We start from the raw sequence: 21539 nt of genomic DNA, 5'->3' as shown, positions 1-21539 counted from the left end.
TACGCAAACACACTCTTGAGGGTAGTATCTTGGCTCGTAAGAATACATCCTCCCCTGCAATAAAAGCAAATGAATAAAAGGTGTAATCTGTTTGTCCCCGTCTAGAATGCCCTATTCAACGCAGGTTTGGCGATAAACTGCACCACCTCATCAGTTATTGAGAGAAGCTGAATGGACAGAGAAATCAGGCCATTGTGTGAGAATTCAAAGCCAGATGTGGATTTTATTGGATGTCTCTATAAGACCAGTCCTTGAGGCAGAGCAGCCCATAGCCTTGAATTTGCAAGATGATCAGATTGTCTCAGTGTGATAGTGATAAACCTCTATAATGTATTTTCTGCCTTCACGGTTACATTTGACTTGAACATATCCTATCTCTGATGTGTTATGGCTGTTGGAATTTTTCTATGGCAGAAAAAAAACATATTGAATGAGAAATGTTCACTATTGGGTCTATGAGCTTCTTGACGCTTGGTTGGAGTGAGGGATGGGGTCATAGACGACTTGTCCCCGTCGCGACGTTAGGGTTTTAAATGTACCTGTACCCTCCCTTTTCTTTTCCCCAGCCACCTTTTCTCTCTGCATGTGGTGTGACACGCGGATGGAGGGATCTGTCTGTTTATTTGTGTATCCTTGGCGACTGGTAAACAGCGGTTGAGAGGGAGGGAGGGTAGGGAGGGAGGAAGGGATGGAGCACAAAATTATGAAAGGATTTGGTTTAAATGTGCTGTAGGCAGGGCCGGTATCAGATTTTGACGGTATGATACCATGGTCTTTTTTCTCAAGGTTATCACGGTATTGCGATTACAGCTCAAAAATATTTTTGATGAACACAATATTTTATTTTTAAGCAACGTATAACATTTTTTGAACAGCAGTAAACATGTCAAGTTGATTAGTTCAATTCTTAGTTGTTTTTTAGTTTTGTTTTTTTACTAAAAAGAATAGGCTGCATAATTATTGTTTTAATTGAACTTAGACACACACAGACGGTGGAAGACTTTGCAGGGCCTAGTTTTTGTACTAAATCGCAGATACCATGTTTCTTATTGTCAGGTTTTTAACTCTGTATAACTTGAGACAACTATCAACTCCTGCAGAAATATGCGCTTCTCAGCGTGAGAAATGGTTGAAATGTGTGAGTCTTACAGCACATTGGTGAGATTTGAGAAACATGTAGTATGCTGATCTGCTCTTCCCCAGAATTCTTTTTTTCTTTAGCTCTGGTGTAACGTAAGCTAACGTGAAACTAGCTGATGCTTGCTAGTTAATTAGCTGTGTTATCTGTCGGTAGGCATGCCAATAGTATCCTACAGTACTGTTCAAAGTTTATTTTACTTGTGCACTCGAAACACGCAAACTCTCTTAACTTGTTCCAACTGGACGGTTACTTTCTCTGTTGCGTATACCCTGAGGGATTCCTGCACTTTCCGTCTATTATGAGACATAAAAAAACCCAGCTCATACCGCAGCAACGGAAAATTAGAGGTATACCGCGGTAACCGGTTACCTTGAAACCGGTAACCGGCCCATGCCTAATGTGCTGAGTATTTTGTGAAGTGGCTTTTGATGCGTTCATGCATTCCCATTTACCAACATTCTGTTGCAAGACAGTGACGGATATTTTAACCAACCGTATTGATGAAGTGTAACAGACGACGATCGAAATGAACCTCAAGTCAGTGGTATGTTTTCACCATTAAAAAGTAAGTTGGTGTCAGAAGGGGCTTATTCTAACTCGGTCACCTGTGTTTGCTCAGTGAACACTGCCTAATCAATAGGGAGTATGGATTGCATTTGTTACAATTAGAAAGCAAATGACACATGGCATGTGTTAAAAGCCATTAGCTGATTGTGGGTGTGGACACCTTCACGTGTGTGTGTGTGTGTGTGTGTGTACTCCAGATCTAACCTGGTCCCTGTACTGAAGGCAGCTCCTTCAGCACTCAGCCTAATTAATCCATCTCCTGGTGGCTACCCACCCCCTCACCTGCACTCCCCTCTGCCCCGTCCCATTGGCATTTTGGCTAGCCGGGCTACAGCGGGACCCCCCGGAACCCCCCATGCCCTGACCCCCACCCCCCCACCAAGGGAGCAGCTGTGGATCAATACTGGGCCAGCTGGCATCAGGGTTGTGCGCTAGTACTGGTACACTAAACCCTATATTTACACGTGTGTCCTGCAAAAAATGCTATGGTATCATAAGTATCTAGCAAACTTAAACAGGAATACTTATAAAATACAAAAACAAAAAAAAGCAAATTTGCACCTTGGTTCTTGTACAAACATTATGTTGTATGTAGCGGTGTTGTCTTGTCTGTTGGAGCTGCTTAGTTTGCAGGTGAAGTGGTGAAGAGCTGCAGCTAGGGGGCAGCATGCAGCCACTCCTATCACACACACCTCTCACCTCCAACCTTCCCCTCAACACTCAGGTAGTTAGCATTTCCAAAAGCTCTGAGGGGTGTGTGTATTGATAGTCATGGCCTCTGTGCAACAAATTAAACTTCCTTATTGTCATTTATTTTCGTTTTACACACACACACACACACACACACACACACACACACACACACACACACACACTTGATTGACAAGCTGCATCTGGGGAAAAGAGCACATTTTCATTGTTTGCCGCCCGACTCAAATCTGTTTAAACCGTTTTTCTTTCTCTCACATATTTGCATATCCTTAAGTATTTCCTTTTTGAGAGCCACCCCACCCCTTTTTTTTTTTTTTTTTTTTACTAAATCCCCTCCTTAAGTGTTTGATGCATTTGGCAAATTCATTCATAAAGTAGCTACATGCACTATTAGCTTCGTATAATAGCTCTGGTGTAATCTGGAAAAACGATAAGGAGAAGTGTTTTTTTCTTCTTTTTTTTTCTGCCTTTCTATCCAACTGCGTGTTTTTCAGGGCCGACGGCACGCCGTTATTTCCCAGACCGATCCGACGAGGCTCAAATGTCAACAGGAAATGTCAAGTGGCCTCGCCAGGCGAATGCTGCCCGCCACATTCGCACTCGTGGTTGTTCTGTCGCTTTTTTTTAAATGTTCCTTCCGCCATTCGTCTGAGGAAGCTTGGATGATGGAGGGAGGGATGGGAGGGAGGGGATAGGTGGCGGGGATGGGCTTGCAAGGTGGAGCAGTTATTGGGTGTAAGGGTGGGGACATACCTTTCTGTGTTCATCACTTGTCTAGCACTCACAGCTGGGCATGGGTGATTTGCTGTGAGGGTTTTGGTCAGGGTCCAGTTTATCTGTAAGGACTGAGGCTGCCCACCCTACTGCCCAGCAGGTGTAACACTGCCAAACAGTGTAAAAAAGGCTATGGAGCCCTCTGTGTGGTGTGTGTGTGTGTGCATATGCCCCATGGCCCTCAGTGATAAGGCTGTTATTGAGTCTGCACCAGAGCGGGAGCGTGCCTGTGTGAAGACATCAGGCGGCAGGAGATGTAAAGAGGTCCTATCTCCTCATCTCTAATTCACCGTGTGTGGATGTATATGGCTTCTCCAGTACCTGGCTTTGTGATGCATTGTGCCCACAAGAGGCTGAATCCTTAGGGTTTTCCCCTTCCCATGCTAGTTTTTCATGGTAGCAGAAAGTGATTGTCCCAGGCCCAGTGTGTTGGGAAGGTGGCTCCATGTTACCACTACGTACCAATTTGACCATGGCTACTGTTGAATAGGTTAGCACGTGGATGAGAGCATCAGAAGGCAAGTGACCACAGGCTGAGCCTTGATCACATGTACACACACACACACACACACACACACACAGAGGAGACGGCGATGTGCAGAGGTCACACTGAGAAAGGGGAGATAAAAACAGTAATGGTAACCATTGGTTCCTCGCCGACGCCAAGTGAGTGTGTTCAGGCCCTGCTTGTCCTCTCGCTTCCTCTGTGGTGTCTCACTGTGCCGGATTCAGACAAACTTATGTTCCTAGCCCACCATTCACACATGCACCCATTTTTATTTGGCTGGGAAATGCGGCTTGCTTACAGGACAAGAAAGCAAGAGAGGGGGCAAAAGGAGATAGTGAAAACAGGGGGGTTTGGGGGGGGGGTGGAATTGTACGGGCTCAGTATCAACACAGTCAGCGAGCCAGCAAATCCGCTATTCGCTGACAGCGAGGCGCAGAAATACCCAGAGGTGCACAAGACGAAACCTATCGCTTTTTTGGGGAGGGGGACAAAAGAGCGAGCGAGAGACTGTGCACATGCCCAACTGTTTTGTAGCCCTATCTGGAAACACTGACAAGGCTTTGCTCCAGATCTATTTTCTCTCCTACAATTTAACATCCCCCCCCAAAAAAAATGTCAGTTGTTTTGTCGTTTTTTGGTTTTCTTTGTGAGCGACATACAGACTATCGATTCAGCAATCCCATAATCCTTTTCACTAAGACTGTGGCACATGCCCAAAATTCCAAATCAACCCCTAGCCCCTACCCCCCGAAGCACATCTTCCTTCATCTCAAAGGATTGAAGAAGCATTTGCAAGCCCCCCTCCACCCCTCCTCGTGCCCTCTGATAGGCTACATGAAATTGACTCAGTGCCTTTGGGTCGCTTTGAATTTAGCACCTTTTGTGAGTGATGCGTTTTCTTGTCCCTTGAATATGGCATCATGGCTCCAAGTGATGACAACAGAGTAGCCAAACAGTTTATCTCCATTAGCAGGATTATTTCCTCACAGGTTCTCGTCAGTTGACCTGTTCCTGTTGTGGGGACAGATATGCCGCGTGGAGTACCTGCGGTTCCCTAACACGCGTTCCCTCCGTCTCTCGCCAGGAGTCTCCATCGGGCCGGCGGAAAGCTCTGGCGACCAGCAGCATCAACATGAAGCAGTACGCCAGCCCCATGCCCACCCAGACGGACGTCAAGCTCAAGTTCAAGCCCCTGTCCAAGAAGGTGGTGTCGGCCACGCTGCAGTTCTCCCTGTCCTGCATCTTCCTCCGCGAGGGCAAGGCCACGTGAGTCTTTCTTCCCCCTTCACACTCACCCCCCCCCCCCCAACCCGGAGGGGGTGGTGGGTGGGGGGGGTCAAAATGAACCTTGAGAGACGTGTTGTAATCAAACGGGTGCAGGGAGAGGGAGAACGGGCACAGAGGTGACAGGCTGGGAGGGTGGACCAACCCTACTTCGTACGCTCTGTCTTCACATGCTTTACATCTTTAAATTCATCTCGGTTCTTCACCCCTCGTCTGTGTCTCATTCCCCCCCCCCCTTTTTCCCCCCCTCCCGCTCTCTCTTGCTTCAGTGACACAGCAAGTGTATCTCCATGTGACATTCCAAGCATTCCTTTCATTCCTCCCCTTCGCTACGATCCGTTTCCTCTCCCTTGGCCCTTTCCTCCCTGCGTTGCATCTCCTTCCATTCTTCCTGTCTTCTCTCCTTTCGTCTCTGTCTCTCTCTCTTACCCCAAGTTCTCACTATTGCATAATTTTTACTGACTGCGGTGCATTTGAATCCAATTCCTTTGAGCGTTTTGCTCCTTGAATGTCCACCTTTTATGTTGTTTGGATGTTTCGCAACGTCTGAACAGTAGCCTATTGGTATGTTGCACAACAATATGGAGACCGCCCACCTTGTGCAAGACAGGTCCAATAAATTACGCCGCAGTGAGAACATAGGGATTAACGCTATTTGATAGAAAGCACAGAGTCATTATAGAATATAGAATGTTCCACACAAACTATTCATCACCTCTGAATGAAAGCTTAAACTAGATAGCTTCTAACTGGATAAAGCTAACTTTTTATTAACTTGCATCACACAGACACACACACACTCAATAGCTAGTTTACAGAGGGCTTTGTTGTGGAGTGCGTGATTGGAGCAAAAGCGTGTAACCCCTCTTAACCTTAGTAGGAATGATGTCTGCCACACACAAACAAACTCCATCACGTCAGTTCAAAAAGGCTTCTGTGTCTGGGCTGACAACATGAAAGAAGACAGAAGAAGAAGATGGAGAGAGAGGGGAGGGGTGGGGGGGAGACCCAGAAGAAAGAGAGAAACAGTGCATTCTTGTAGGAGACTGCGATGAAATGGTTAGATTTGTTGAGGGGAGGAAGGAGGAGGGGAGGGAGATGTTACCTCAACTCTTGACTAGGCTTCAAGACTTCTTTTCGGCCCAACCTTTTATCTGTACATGGAGGGAGAAGGATGAGCTGGATGACATCACCCCCTGCCCTCCCCACACACACACACAATTTACAGTGAACCTCAGCATTAATTGCATGGTATTCTCCTATGTAAAAGGGGTGGAGGTGTGTTCTGTTACAGTGTACAAAACGGCCATCATTCCTGCCGTGATAATAGGTGTCACATTTTTTACGGAAATCACCAAGCAAAGCCTTTATTTGTCCCACACATTCATTAAAAAATAATCCCCCCCCCCCCCCCCCCCAGTGATGAGGACATGCAGAGCTTGGCCAGCCTGATGAGCATGAAACAAGCCGACATTGGCAACCTGGACGACTTTGAAGAGGAGAACGACGAGGACGAGGAGAACCGGGTCAACCAGGAGGAGAAGGCCGCCAAGATCACAGGTGAGGACTGCACCACCGCTCTCCCGTATCCCCCAGGGATCCTGTCTCTCTCTGCTGCCCTGCTGCCCTCCTCCTCCTCGCCGCCTCCTCCACATGTATTACATCAAGTTCGATCTTCCCTTCCAGTGGTTTTGGAGAAGTGAAGGTGTTGTGTATTCTGGACAGACTGGTGACCTCCTTGGTAGGAGGCGTGTCGGACGTGGTCGAGGCAGGTTGGGCGTGGCCCTAACATGTCGAACTTGCCTCGTCACGAGTGTCACTCTGCATGCAAAAAATATTTACTAGGTTTCTCTAGATAATCAGATGATATACAAGTAGTCAAATGTTGATAAGTAAACATTCAGGGGGTTATATAAAGATGTCTTTTCATAATGTGATGAAAATGAATAAGTCGCGTGGTCATATGTTCACCGTGAGCAAAATGTCCGCTGCACTAATTGTCTGATGCGGAGCACTATGTTTTCATGAGCTGCTCTTATCTACTTTATTTTGGTTTGGTCTTGTTTGTGGGCAGCACTTAATCTGCAGTTTAGCCTCCATTTTGACTTCTTGAATGTCAAATTATGCTAAGTCAGCTTTCCTCATTTCTCCCTCCATCCCGTGTTCACCTCCCTCTCCGTGTGTGGAGGTTTGACAGTTTGCTGGCTGCTGTTCCATACATGCTCAGGGCGCCTCATGCTGGGGTCTAATGTATGGCCCCGCTGTGGCCTGCTTTGCTTAATCCACCTTCAGAAAGCATGGGCTCTTCACATTAAGCCCCATGTCCCAAGCCCAATTCCCCCCCCCCCCCCCTTTCTTCTCATCTATATACAGTGGGCTCCTACAGCAATGCTTGACTTGTCATATGCATTAGGGGGTGTCTTTGTGTCAAAGCCTAACCGCTATACCCCACACTAACTCACCCACTAGGCTTGCTACCTAGAGGAACTAGAAAGCTTGCTCGGTACGTGGCTATTTAGCGTTAGCATTGCTAATGCTAATCAAACCATGCACCGTGAAATGTATAGGTCCCGTCTCTATGCCTTGACGTATACACGTAAGCTCTCTCACAAAGACACACACGTCTGGGTGTGTGTTGCGTCTGTGCCAGTGTGTGTACTCTGTTTAGGTGTTATTTCGCTGTGCTCATCTCCTACCTCTTCCTCCCTTCCTTGGCCTTCTTGTTTACAGAGATTGTAAACCAGTTGAATGCCCTCAGCTGCTTTCATGGGGAGTTCGATGACGGGCCAAAGCGAGCACATAAAGCACCCGCTAAATCTGCCGCTTCCTCCGAAGGTCCTTTTTTGAGCTTTCACCCCCTTCTCCTCCCTTTCTTTTCCTCCTCACCCCCTGACTCCTCTTTCTCTCTTCTCCCTCTATATAGCTCTTGTTCTCTCCCTTTTCCCTCTCTTAAACCATTACTCTCTATATCCATTTTCCACACTCTTTTTTAATACTCCTTCTTTCTCTTGCCCCCCCTTTCCCTCTCCTTCGATGCCCCCCCCCCCCCCCCCCCTCCAGTGTTGTGCTGTTGTTTTGGTGTATGATCTCAGTGTTCCTAGTCAATATGGTTTGGTGTCCAGAATGTGGTTCTCTGTCCTTATGTTTTTTCTCCATCGTGGTCTCCCCAAAACCCTGAACCCCTCCCCACCCCCTAAATGTCTCGACATCTGCATTTGTAGTGAACCCAATCTATGATGTTGACTAAAAACCCTTTCGGTTACACTTTGTCCATTTTATTCTAAGCTCTTTCTTTGACCATTTCCGCATGGAAAAGGATAACACTCTTACTGACAAGTTACCTCAGCTCTTCACACAAACAAGTGTAAAGTTTCGGAGCACATTATAGTATTAGACCTATAAGAAGTAAAAGTTGTACTTCACCTCTAGCAGTGAAAGAATGTTTGCACACACTCACTCGTGTTGGCCCTCGTGATGGTACCGGTGGCCTCATATGGATAAGAATGTGCTGGCCGCGAGGAGAGGAGAAATGCCACACACCTCTTATCACCTTCCGACACTTCTGCTGCTTATGATCGTATAGACACGTTCGTACTCACATCACTCATTCTGGGCACAGCGCTTAGCGGCACACAACGCACTGACTTCAGAGTCGCACATTGTGTTTAGCGACACACAGATTTGGCAGTTTCTGTCCTATGCTTTTTTTTTAAGACTATTTGGATGGTCTCACACACAGACACACACACACAGACACACACACACACACACACACACACTGGACACACATGCAGTCAAGCCCTCACAGTGATGATGATGAAGAGGATGAGCCTCCTTCTGCCTAACGAAGAACTCCATGGTAACCCCAAGGCAGCGCCAGAAGTTTCCAACGGCAACTCGGTAACATCCTGTAAATCTTCTTGGAATGCTCCCTTTGGACACCCTAGTTAGCCCAACCGGTTCATGCAGTGAGAGTACTGGGGCAGAGTCTGTTGGTGAAGAAGGGACATTCTAGAGACAAAACAAACTTCATACCCGAGGTTCACTCCAAAGTGCAGATATTTATTTACTTTTCTGTGTTTTGATCCATTGTGGTTCCTTTTTCATCGTGCGGTGGTTGTGTCGGTCTTTTGATGTTCACTGCAGTCCCCTTCTCCATGAGTTGTGCTCACTTTCTCTCCCTGCACATTTTTTTGTTTGGTCAACGATTTCCCGGGAACGGTGGCGACAGAGCTAATTAGCAAGTTGAACTTCCTGGAGGACGAGGATCAGGACACGCCCTCTGCCATGAGCACCAATCCCTTCGAAGAACCCGAGGATGACCCTCACGAGCCCAACCATCTCAACCCTTTTGGGGACCCTGATGAGGAAGGTATGTACCAAGCACCCCTGTTAAGTTGATAAAAAATCCTCAACTATGGTGTACCCAGTTAATGGTCCTGCCAAATGTAAGCTACGTGTGTTTTGGAAAGCCAGGGCTCTAAGTGTGCCACAATAGTTTTTCTCAACAGCATTGATGTACATCTCCCCCTCCTCCCCCCAGACCCCTCCAGCCAGCCCACTCCTAAACCGAGAGAGGAGGACAAATCTTACTACGACGAAGACCTATCCAACCCTTTCAATGACCCAGACGAGCCTGACACGTGCACCCCACCACTCACCCAATCGGGGAACCCCTTTGAGGAGCCGGACGAGGATCCCCAGCCAGAGCCGGAGCCCCCCAAACCCAGACAGAGGAAGGGGGTCCGGCCGGTGGACATGAGCAAGTACCTCTACGCCGACATGTCACGGAACGATGAGGACGAGCTGGACGAGTAAGTAGGAGTGAAGCGTGTGGCTTTTGGCTCCTGTGAGGGAGTGTGACGAGACACGTGATTGGCTGCCGCTGTACACTTGTCTAATAGGGCCGCTGCTGCACTGTATATGTAACACTGAAATGTTAGCCTGGATGCAAGCATATGAGCTTAACGACTGACTATGACATACACTGGCACCCGGCCTGCTGCACCTTAGAGGAACTAAGGACCTAAGGGAGAGACCCTCAACTAAGAGACTCTTGTAGCCCCCACCCCCACCCCAAGCTTCATGAGTGTAGTGCTGAGGGAGGTCTTTCAACAGAAACAAGGAGTCTGTTGTTTGTCTGCATTCTTTCACCTTGCCCCCCCCCCCCCCCCCCACAGTCTTTGTCTTTGTCCCCACATCCCTCAGTCATCCTCCAAAACGCTACATCACCACTCACCGTTGATGAACTGTTTGTCAAACCTGCCATTTTGGAGTAGCAGGATGGGGGGGGGGGGGGGTAGCAGGGTCTCCTGGAGCTCAATAGTGTGAGAAACGTCAACAACCAGCCCAAGTCAAACTCTTAACATTGATTTCATGGTTAAGGAACGTGCAAGGGGCAGCACAGTCCATTTTCGAGGCTCGTCCGTCTCGCAAAGCCCCACTAAGAAAACAACCCTGTGCCATTTCTAGGGTCCGACAGACTGGCGGGTCATTGAGTATCGGGTATTTTCGCCCTTGCCTCCGAGTCAGGAGTAGTTCCTTCTGTGAGGAGGGTTCAAGAGGGCACCCTCGTGTTGTGACTGGCTCCATTCACGTGTCTTTTAGCTGGTGAAGGTTTCTAAAGACCAGTGCCAGACCTTGCGAGGCCAGCCTTGCTATTCTTTCCCCTGCTTCTTTCTCTCTGTGGGGCCCCGATAGACACCGAGTGGCCCTAACCTTGTCTTTCAGTCCGATACCAAGTCAGTCAAGCTTTCACTCCATTGTGTGTGTGTGTGCGGAGGAAAGAGAGAGAGAGGTGTGTGTGCATTGGGAGGGGAGGGGTTTGTGTGTGTGGCGTTAAGTGAGTTACTTGACATGGTCTGTTTAAGGCCTGAGGCAAGGCCCGTGTAGAGATAAGGGGTACTGTGTCCGTGTATGCGTCTGTCAGTGGTCCTGCCCGGCCAGCGAGGATATGAGGTCACCGAGCACTGACCCCAGTGCACAGCACCTGTGTCTTGTGTTTCCCCCACGCACAAACGTGATTGTTTGTGTGTTGCGCACGTGCATATCAGCCTCGTGTGGATGAGCCCTCTGGTTTCGTTCGTGAAGCCAACAGCACAGACTTTTCAAGACTTTTTCCCCAAACATCCGACTGCCTTGTAACCCTACTGTCGTCACCACCCTTCCCTTTCCCCACGTCTTTCTCTCAATCTCTTCCTCCTGTCGCATACTCCTCATTTCCTCTCTTTCTTTCTTTCTCCCCCCCACCCCCTCTCCTTCTACCAGGTCCAACCCGTTCTACGAGCCGCGGACCTCCAGCCCAGTCCTGCCTTCTGTCGGTGGTCCCTCCCCTTCCCAGGAGGCAGGGGGGAACCAGAAGAGACGAGCCCCCCTGCCACCCAGCCCCAGCCCTGGGGCCCCAGCCCCCAAACCCAGGACGGGGGCAGCAGACAGGCAGAGAGCCCAGCCTGGAGGGCCCATCCCGGTGGCAGCCCTGGTAGGGAGGGAGCTGGCCTCCTCCTCCCCCAAGGTGAGAGGATATCCAAGAAGGGACTACCTGGTGGGAACTATGTCCAAGAACATTTGATTTTTTTTACTCTTTGGGGTACTTTGAGATCACTGGGATGTGATGGATGTGGTTTTTATTTATTTTTTATAAAGGTGTGTGTGTGTGTCTGCTGTTGAGTTCATATCTCAATACATTATTGCCTGTGTGTGTGTGTGTGTGTTGTTTTAATTCTGTACGCTGTGTGACTGTGTGTCCGTGTCCAGTGGCCCTTACATTAGCTCCCTTTCACCCCTAAAATTCCATCTCCCTCGACCATTCTGTATGCTTCAGTAAAGCCTCCTCATTTGAATATAGGTATTTGTTTATCGGGGTTGGTGGGTTCCTATATTTATTTATTTATTGAAATTAGGTCAATCATGGGGAGTGTAATTAAATGGGTGATGGTCACACACAGTCACAGGAGGAGCCAGCCCAGTGGCGGGGAATGATTGGGTGGGGGCAGGGGGGTTATGGGGGGGTGTGTGTGTGTGTGTGAATGTGTCAGGAGGCAGTGAGCATATGTGGGGCTTAAACACTGGGGGCTTAATTCCAGCACAGTGATCACAAGGGGGTCGAACCCCTCTACAGTGTGTGTACACAAACACACACACTCACACACACACATACAGTAAATGCAACACAGGCAAAGATGTCTCATATGTTAACCATATACTTTCACTGTCAAACTAATATAACACACACACCGTCCCTATTCACAAGCACCTTCCCACCCCAGCTGGCTGGATGGCTGTTTTAGTGTAGCTGGGTGGTAATGGTGGCCGTATGTAATTATTTCACTGTGGCTTTATCACCCAGCTGCAGTTGCGTGTGACCATGGGTGAGGGGGACTAAACCAGTTTAATTACCCAGAGCCAGTGGCCTGTGGTGGGCCGCACTCCGCCAGGAGCAGCCCACTGCCTCTGGAGCTAGGGTGGTGTGTGTTGGGGGGGGGGGGGGGGAGAAAAAAAATGCGAGAGAATGCTGGGGAGAGATTTGGTGTAAAAAGTGAGCCAGGTTTGCTGACACACGGAGGTGTTGAATAGTTTTCTATTCCATTCACACTAAGCCCCACATCTTTATTTCTCTCTCTCTCTCTCTCTCTCTCTCTCTCTCTCTCTCTCTCTGTCTCTCACACACACATACCCACACCCATGTGTTGGCAGTGAGATGACCTCTGAACATATGAAGTCAAAGAGGATTAAGACGGGGGAGACATTCCCACTCTGGGTCGAGAAGGCACCAACACATTTCACTTCAAATGTCAAGGTAGTATAGTTAGGTGTGTGTGCACACACTACTGCAGGTTACAGGATGCCCAAGGCCTTGTGTCGGATATAGGTTTGCTATATTAACCCCATCTCCCAACTCTGTTAACCGTGTGTGTCTGTGTGGATATATTCAATTTTTACACTGTCGATGGCGATGAGAGGGGTGTCAGCCCAAGATAAAGGCGGGAGTGTTTATCTTGAAATGTGAATCTGAAATTGAAACATAGTAAATGCCACACCATATACATTTGCATTTACAACTTTGCCTGAAGGTTCCGAAAAATCCAATTCTGGTCTGTTAAAATCAAGTCTTGCCCTCTAAAAAGGATTACAATGTCTCATTCTACGTATATATCAGTTAGGTTTGAAATAGATCACAGAATAATTTTACTTAGGCTTAGCTGAAGTCATTTCTGTTTTTGTTTTTTTTCCCCCCCGTCTTTGCATAAATCCTATATTCAGTGGGCAAGGACATTGGAATAATGGTTTATTTATGCTACATTGTCCGCCCTGTCATTGCATTACAGCCGCTACTTCAACACCAGACTGTATCAAATCAGGACATCTAGGACACATGGTGTGCCTTCATTCAGTTAGCTACACGTCCTATAAGACATAATGGATTAGATTTATATAGAGCTTTTCCAAAAGCGATTTACATTCAATTGGAGACAGGGGAAGTCGCCGTGTCCAATAGCAATGATTTGCAGCCTCATCTGAACCGCCACGATTCCTGTGACTCATTTAGGGATTCTGTGGCAGAGACAGGGAGGGGCTCTGGGAAGACAGGGGAACATCTACGCCCGTTGGCGCATCTACTTCATAACCTGTCTATTAAATGTCTGCAAAAAGTATAACCGTTCTTGTTTTTGGGCAAGTTTACCCCTCTGCAAAACCCAATGATGATGGACGACAGTTCAATGGACCGTAGGATGCTCGGTGCAAACCCACCAACTCACCACGACTTCTATCCCAATGACAGAGGCTCTAACTCAGCCAAACTTATACCCGATCCCACTTGAACCAACTTTTACCCATTAGGCTGAAAGGATTTCAATGTGACTTTTTACAGATATGTCTGGCAGTGGCATTAGTAGAAATGCCACATGTACCAAACCTGTCAGGAATATGGATGGCTCCTTTTATTCCATGCTTAGGACATTGGACAGATATCATCAGCATCATAAATGAATTGATTCCTGATATTTCTGCTCCCCATATCGTTTTTCCTTAGCCTCCTCTCCCCTGTGTCATTGCAGAGTGTGAAATGGGAGGTTCTTGGGGTGCATTGAGTTCAAGTTTTGCATCTATCTATGGAAGGATGGGGAAAAAAAAAAAACCCGTCTGAAGGATTAATTTAAATGAACAGAGGAAGTTTCCACGGTATGGTGTGGTACGGTACGCCTGTCCCGATTCAGTCCATCTCCCCCCGGAGGCGATTTCACCCTCCCTGCCCTCCAGTGATCCCTAGTCCTCCTTGCCGTTCCTCCACTTGCCCTCTCCATCTGACGCGTCTCCTCCTCCTCTGTTTCAGTCAAGATGCTCTACACTTAGATGCATCTGATCTTTGGATTTTCATCAAGTTTCCGCTTGGTGTATTATTTGCCTTATTTTCATATGAGGAGAAAGTTTGAAGGCCGCTGACGTCAGGGGGGGAAAAAGTTTGAGTCGCAAAGTTTTCCCTCTTTGTTATAAATTCTTTTCATATTTACATAAATGTGTTTGAGAAGAGTAAGAGCTTTTTGTGTTGGAACCTAGATCTTTAGCTTGAGGCACAGACATTTCGCTCTGGTAGTGGCCCGAGCACTCACTTCGTTTATAGTACGCACACACACACACACACACGCGCACACACACACACACACACACACACACGCATGTCTCGTCCTCTAAAGAGGTGGCAAAGTGAAACAACAGGAAATGTATGTTTCTTTTTTTTGCCTCCAATAAAAGGGTTCTGTGATTCAAAGGGGCCAAATTAAATGGAGTTTCAGAGGAGCTGAGAGCGCACACACAGGGGGAGGCAAAGGCCAGCATGGTCCTTTCATTCCTGTCTTTGTTTTCAGGGCCCTTCCACAGCGCAGCCTGTGTGTAAATTGAAATTAAAATAAATTAACATTATTTAATTGAGTTCGCAGAAGGCTGCGATATTTCTTAATTAGCTTTCAGCGGGGTTAGCGGTGAAAGCCCGCGGTTCTGACATTGTGTAGTCGGCGGATCTTGTATGAGAAGATGGAGGAGTGCTTTGGGGGGGGGACCCTGAGAGAATAGCGCTGCCACCAGTCCTCCTCTCAGCCCTTGTCCTTTTCACTTCTTCTGTCGTCCTGTTTCTTCTTTTCACAATTCTTTTTGCTTAATTCCGTAATTTCATTAATTTTTAAAATTTCTTCTGTGTATCCTCATTTCTACTCCCCCTCTTTCCCCATAGATGCTTATTTTCCTTCTTTCCAAACATACTGCCCTCCCTTAGCTCAAACCTCTTGTTTTGTGTGTGTTTACTCGGCTAACTGACTACAAAGCGGCAGTTGCGTTTAGCGATTGTGATTAGCTCAAGTTTATCTTGAATGGTTTCCAACCGCTCAGTAACGTGGACTATACTACAACACACTGATACCCAAAGGTAAAAGGGTCTAGTGTATTTACAGTATACCAGCCATTAAACCTATGTGTGGGTGAAGGTCAGCGAGGGATTCAGGTTAGTGATCATGGGTATGGCTAAGGGCCAGGCAGGGCAGGCCACTCATGAGTTTCCCCATTAAGAGACATGATACTGGGGCATTGAAGTCCCTCCGTGCACCTCATTGGCCCCTTCAGCCTCTCCATAAGCTGTAATATTAGAAGAATAATCCTCAGGGTTAAGGGGTAGGGTGAATAAGAACTCCCCTCGCGGGCCCTCTCTCCATGTCCCGTCCCCCCCCCCCCCCCTCAATTTTTTTTTTTTTTTACTATCTCGTTCTGTGGGAGCTTGGTGATATTGGAGCTGGTGGGAGAGAGGAAGGAGATCCATAACTGAGTAGATATCCTCAAGGCCCCAGGTCACAATTTGTCCAGGCCTGCCCTGGAGGGCACAACTGTCGAAGGGGGGAAGATGACCATGCAACAAAAATGCTACTTTTACCTTACAGATGTTTTCAGCTCTGTGTCCGAGAGCAGTGGTCCTCAACCCTGGTCCTCAACCCTGGTCCTCAGGGCACCGCTGTCCTGCATGTTTTTCCCTGCTCAAACACACCTGATTCAAGTGAATGGTCATAACCAGGCTTCTGCAGAGCTGGATAACGACCCATTCATTTGAATCAGGTGTGTTTTGAGCAGGGAAACGTCTAAAACATGCAGGACAGCGGTGCCCTGAGGACCAGGGTTGGGAACCACTGTCCTAGAGGGTCATGGTTCAAGTTAATAGTTATGTGGGTTCAAGTTAAGGGTTCAGACGCAGGTTCTAAGAACGGATACCGTGAACCAGTGGTGAAACTGGTATGGCAGTATTGGACAGCCTTGCCCCACTCCCTTAATCCATCGATCCAACTTTCTTTAAATTCCACAGAGATATGAAGTTGGCAGAAGTCTTTTTGAAACATTTTAAAAGGTGTTTCTCTCCAAAGAACAGCTGATCCCCTCACTTGGGTCTTTTGACTGTCGGTAGTTGCAGCTGCTGGGGTAAAATGTTGATACTACCTCAAATGACCCATAGATACAAAGGTCAGTCAATACTGAAGGTGATGTGAAGTCCTTTTAGGTGGGTCTTACCGACATGAAACTCAGCTAGTCCTTATGGTTGTCTTGGTTCTTCTTCGGAACTTTCCTTACAGGTTAAACGTTGCCATTTTCCCCATGGGTCAAAGAATTTCTACATTGTTGTGGCCAAAGTCTCTCCCTTTGGGATACGTTTTTTAACAAAGCTCAAAGACTTTATCTTTCTTTTGAGGTTGCAGGTTTTCCATTGATACAAATACAACGCTTCCTTTTCTTTGAGTGTAATTGTCCCCGTTTCACATGTGTTTTAGACGTGTGTGTGTGTTGTGCGACCCTGAACGAGGTAGTTTGATGTAGTTACAGTAATAGCCAATATCGCTATACGACACCACCTCAGTGGGTGCGTGTTAAGTTCATGAGTTAAGAACTCGTTCTGTCTCCAATACCCATGCCGACCGGTGTAAAAGGCATCTGCAAAGCGCCTCTCTTGTAATCTTCCTGTGGTTAAGTCCTCCTTAGTTTTATCTGCCGGGGATTACCTCACAAACGGTTCTGGAGCGGCAGGAGGAGACACGGACAGAGACGGAAAGCGTCAGAGAGATACCAAGTCCCAAAAATCAAAAGAGCAAAATGAAAACAAATCAAGTTGTAATCTTTAAAAAAACTAAAAACCAAGGGACCTGTTTAAGTTAAAGGGAGGTTTCCCCGGACGCTAATTTAAGGTGGGTGGGGGGGATTGCTAATCCGTCGATGTTTGATGTCTAGCTGGAAGGGATTTGCTATGAGAGTCGCTTGGAGAGAGTATGCCAGACTAATGGGGTTTATGATGATGGTCAGTAAGGTGCTTTGTGGAGAAAACCCCCCCACACCCACCCTCTCTCATACCCTCTACACATTGGCCAGGCAGTTGAGGGGTTTGAATGACATGGCGGACGGATGGAGTAACTTTAGCTTAATCTGGTCCTAATCTTCCCCAGCCGCTCATACCTGTGTGTGTGTGTGTGTGTGTGTGTTTGAATGGGAGGGGGTAAACCCTTGGTTTGGTGGGTTGAAAGAGGTGGGAGTGGGGGGGGGGGGTCCAAGTCCTTCTAATGCCACCCACCAATCAATACCACCGCCCCAGCCCTATTAAGCTGGGACTGCCGTACGCAAACACACACCCCTTCAAAATCTGAAATGCCCCCGCCTCCCCTAACTTGAAGTGGCAACTGTCACATTTTAATTAAATTATCCCAATCACCCCTCCACCTCCATATAGACGACGGCAAAACTGCGGCACAAATGAGTCAGAGTGATTTGTCTGTCAAATTAGGTGCGGTGTGTGTGTGTGGATGAGAGAGGGAGAAAGAGTGGAAGAATGATAAGGCTTTAATTACCTCGTTATGAAGCCCCCTCCCCCTCCCCCCCAGCTGGAACCCCCGCTCCTCTCTGCTGTCCCTCTTCAGGGAAGGGGGCTGCGCCGGCATGCAGGTGTGTGTGTTCACCATCCCATATCAAACAACTTGGTCCCGTTGTCCTCTGAAAAGTTCTCCTCATGGCTTCTTAAGGAACTCTATCCCTTCCCCATAGCCCTATCCCTCGATCAAAACCAAGGGTAAGGGGTAGGGGTAAGACAGAGAAATGGGAGTCGCCCGTAATCTTTTGTGTAGTCCCAGAACAAGTTGGAGATCTAGCGGATGGAGGTTTGCCCCCCCCGCCCGCCCCCCCCCCCCACACGCACACAACACATGTTTTATGTCTGCTGATCAGGCAACCCCTGGAGATCATGCAGCCAATGGGACTCTCAAACAAATTGTAGATGGATACAAGTACGTACTCTAATGCACTTAAATGTGTGACTGAATGAGGTCACTTTGTTCCCCCCCCAATTCTAACCTTGTAACATGTAGCATCCCAGCAGGATGCCTCTCCCCGCACCTCCTCCTCAGCCCTCTCTGATGATGCATGCGTATTCTGATCAGGCCCCGGCGTCACCAGGGGTGACTTTGTAATTATGTTCATTATAATTGGCTTTTGCGCTATCACCCCCCCCCATCACATAGGTAAGTCCACGCCACGCCAAACAATGGCGGTCGACCGGGGTGGTCGGAGGCCCTCCACGCTCCCATCCTCTTTACCTGCCGAGCATATAATTCCGGTAGTCCCTCTTAATGAGTTTTCTCCCGCAGCAGCCTTAGATAAATGGATAAAACGCCAGCGTTATCCCGGGCCCCATCACTGAACCCTCCGCACCCCTAATTTGTTTGTTGGAAGACTGCAGTTAAAGGAGATTAATGTGCTATAGATTTAGGAGGGGAGGTGTGTGACGGAGGGCATCGTAAACCCTTCTCATTTGCACGCAGAGGAGATGGAAGCTGGAGGGGCCTAGAGGGATGTTCTGTATCCCAGTTAAGATGTTTTCCAAAACCCAGTGTGAGGTTCTTCTTTTGTTTAAAAGGCGAGAAGATGCCGTGTTTTCCTCGTGCACGGTGAAAGTGGAGCTGCTGCTGCTGGTGGTGGTGGTGTTGTTTGTCCTAACAGGATTCCAACCTCCATATTGCCAAACACACACACAGTCACTCGCTCACACATCCCACTCCCCTTCTGCCTTTTTTTTTTGCAGCCAAAGCTAATTTGCACAGGCGTGAGTGTGGGTAATGCTGCCACCTCCTCTCTGACAAGCTAAAGCCAGTGCTTACATGGCATTACGGCCTGTGCTACACGTTCAGAGAGCGAGCGCAGCACACTGGCACACACAGCCCTTTTGTTTTTGCCTCCTCCAAATTTTATTTCAGATTTTATTTGGTGTCGCAGAGTACTTTTTTTTTTTTTTTTTTTTTTTGAAAGCCCCCCACATCCCATTTGTGCTGTTTTGCATGGCTACGCCTGTGGAGCAGGCTTGTATTGGGTGAAATGATACTGGTTTCAGATTTAGCATATTACGTCTAAGGAGCCAAACGCCGTGAGGTTCGCTTACTTGGCCAGAAGGCGCTGTTCTACATGGGATATGCATTTTCTGTAGTTCACTCTATCACACTCTTACGCTCTCCTTCTCTCGCTCTCTCTCTCTCTCTCTCTCTCTCTCGCTCTCTCTCGCTCTCTCTCGCTCTCTCTCGCTCTCTCTCGCTCTCTCTCTCACACCCACACACACTAGCGCTAGTACCAGTCTTACACAGTCTTACTCAGTGAAACAATATGTTACGTTGTCTATGCTGCACCCAAATAAAAACGAACATGGCTTTAATGGAGAAACGTTTCTTATGCCTATCCAATGCTACCAGATTCAGGTTCAGCAGGTTATGCTAAACCAATAACTTTGTTAGACTCGGGTTCTAACTTGGGTCTATCCCTCCTCCCTGGGTAAACACATTAGAACCTAATCAGTTTGCCATGGCCTCTGATCTTAACGCAATCTTACACGCCGCACACGCTTCCCTCCCAGCTCCCACAGACACGCTCTTGCGCACTCATAACAAACTACACACACACAGACACACACACACAAAACTCCTTGGAAAAGGGCTTCTCCTCGACGCGATTACAACAGTAATGCGATATTTCCTTTGTATGTTAATGTGCATTTTCCACGGTACACTCGCTCTCCTCTCCGGTTCCAGCCTTTTGTCTCTCGCCCCCCTCGCCGCCATGGTTCCCACCACTCCAGTTCTCCATTTACATAATTGAACTTTTGATTGGACTTTTCTCATGCTCGCCCCCACCCTCAGTTGCTTCAAATCCGAAGGCATAATTTTCCTGGGTAAGATGATGAGACGGCCCTTCGACAACACCCTCTCTCTTCCCGTTCTTCAGTCATATGAGGACATCAGACAAGGAAAGCAGCGATTAGACAAATGACTCATTTTAGATTGAAGGCACAATTAAATAATTGAGTGTTTCGGGGTAAGAGTCGGGGAAACCCACTCGGACGGCAGCTTTCGCGGCACTGCGAGATAGCGCCCGTCCACTTGAGTCTCCAGCCATCAGCGCAAGTGCACAATGCTAACACATGCTAACCCACTGAACTGGCCCACTTACCTGTCGATAACCAGACTAGAACGTTATGTGGGGAGGCCCTAGATCCGACAGATGCAGAAACTGACGTGACCCTTCCCCAGTGGCTTTATCAAGATGTTCTCATCCCAGCAGCGTGGACCTGCTGCTGCTCTGTGTCACTACGAAGAGTGGCTGTTCCACGGGGTTCAATGTGACTCGTTGGTTTGAACGTGGTGGTTGATTGCGCAACACAAGTCCTCAAGGCTTTAAAGGAGTGTCAGGTACCACTGCACCGCGTGCTTCTCTCTGTGACACGGTTACCACGACACCTGTCACGAGGGGGAAAGACAAAAGAGTTGCGTGCGTTGCCTGAAGTTATTGGGCTGCGTCGAACAATGTGGTGAGTCGAGGCTCGTCCAGGCTTGAAGACAGTCTCGTCCAACAGCTCTCTCAGAGAGTGACCACTCTATATGGTTGTATACGTGTGACACCTCCACAAACAATACACGTTTGCAGTCAAACCGCCAGTCTTGAGGCACGCATGCATGTGGGGGAGGGGGGTGTTTTCGCCCGAGGCTCCCTGAGCGGATTACAAGTTTTAAAGAGTAAGAGATTCAACACCTCCTCAAATCTGACAGTCTGACGGCCCTTTTGAAGACATGAAAGTGAGATTGGAGGGGGACATCAGGCTCTTTTTCCCTCCACAGAGTCGTGGTTTGGTGTGATTCGTCTGAGCCCAGTTAAGTTCTCATTCATGCGTTCGCCCCCAAGTGAGAGACTGAGCCGGTACTTAAAGCGTTTGACTTGTATCTTCTTCAAGACACGGAGAGGCGAGTTGAAGTCACGTGGACACACAGTTCCTGTACGGTCATGCACCAAGTCCAGCATATTCAGGATTTAAGTGCGCTTGCATATTTTTCAGGCCACACAGAACCATTTCATGCCTTTTTCGGAGATACAACCTCATCTCCAGGCTGTAAGGAAACGTATCCAGTCAGTACGAATGCAGTCCTGGCTGCCACTGTGAAGTTCCGGGCCCGTCTTCGACCAATTCCATTCCTACTGCACCACCTCAGATCAGTGTTGAAGGAAGGA

General features: G+C 48.0%; 1 protein-coding gene across 3 annotated transcripts in view; it reads left to right on the top strand.

Annotated features, from left to right (window-relative positions):
• ehbp1 (EH domain binding protein 1) overlaps positions 1-21539 on the top strand; it is a 105491-nt gene that overhangs the window by 26203 nt on the left and 57749 nt on the right. For 2 of the 3 annotated variants that reach the window (XM_084708853.1, XM_084708854.1), the window contains exons 6-10: positions 4786-4967; positions 6406-6545; positions 9217-9357; positions 9529-9799; positions 11253-11496. In XM_084708853.1, the coding sequence (XP_084564979.1) occupies positions 4786-4967; positions 6406-6545; positions 9217-9357; positions 9529-9799; positions 11253-11496 (978 nt within the window). Of the gene's footprint in view, positions 1-4785; positions 4968-6405; positions 6546-7715; positions 7821-9216; positions 9358-9528; positions 9800-11252; positions 11497-21539 lie in introns of all 3 variants that reach the window. The other variant, XM_084708855.1, reaches the window with a different exon arrangement.

The sequence above is a fragment of the Hypomesus nipponensis genome, chromosome 11 (genome assembly GCF_054491055.1).
Source record: "Hypomesus nipponensis isolate SF chromosome 11, ASM5449105v1, whole genome shotgun sequence".
Taxonomy (NCBI): Eukaryota; Metazoa; Chordata; class Actinopteri; order Osmeriformes; family Osmeridae; genus Hypomesus; species Hypomesus nipponensis.
The sequence above is the reverse complement of the archived record's forward strand: the minus strand, read 5'-3'. Positions and strand labels throughout refer to the sequence as shown.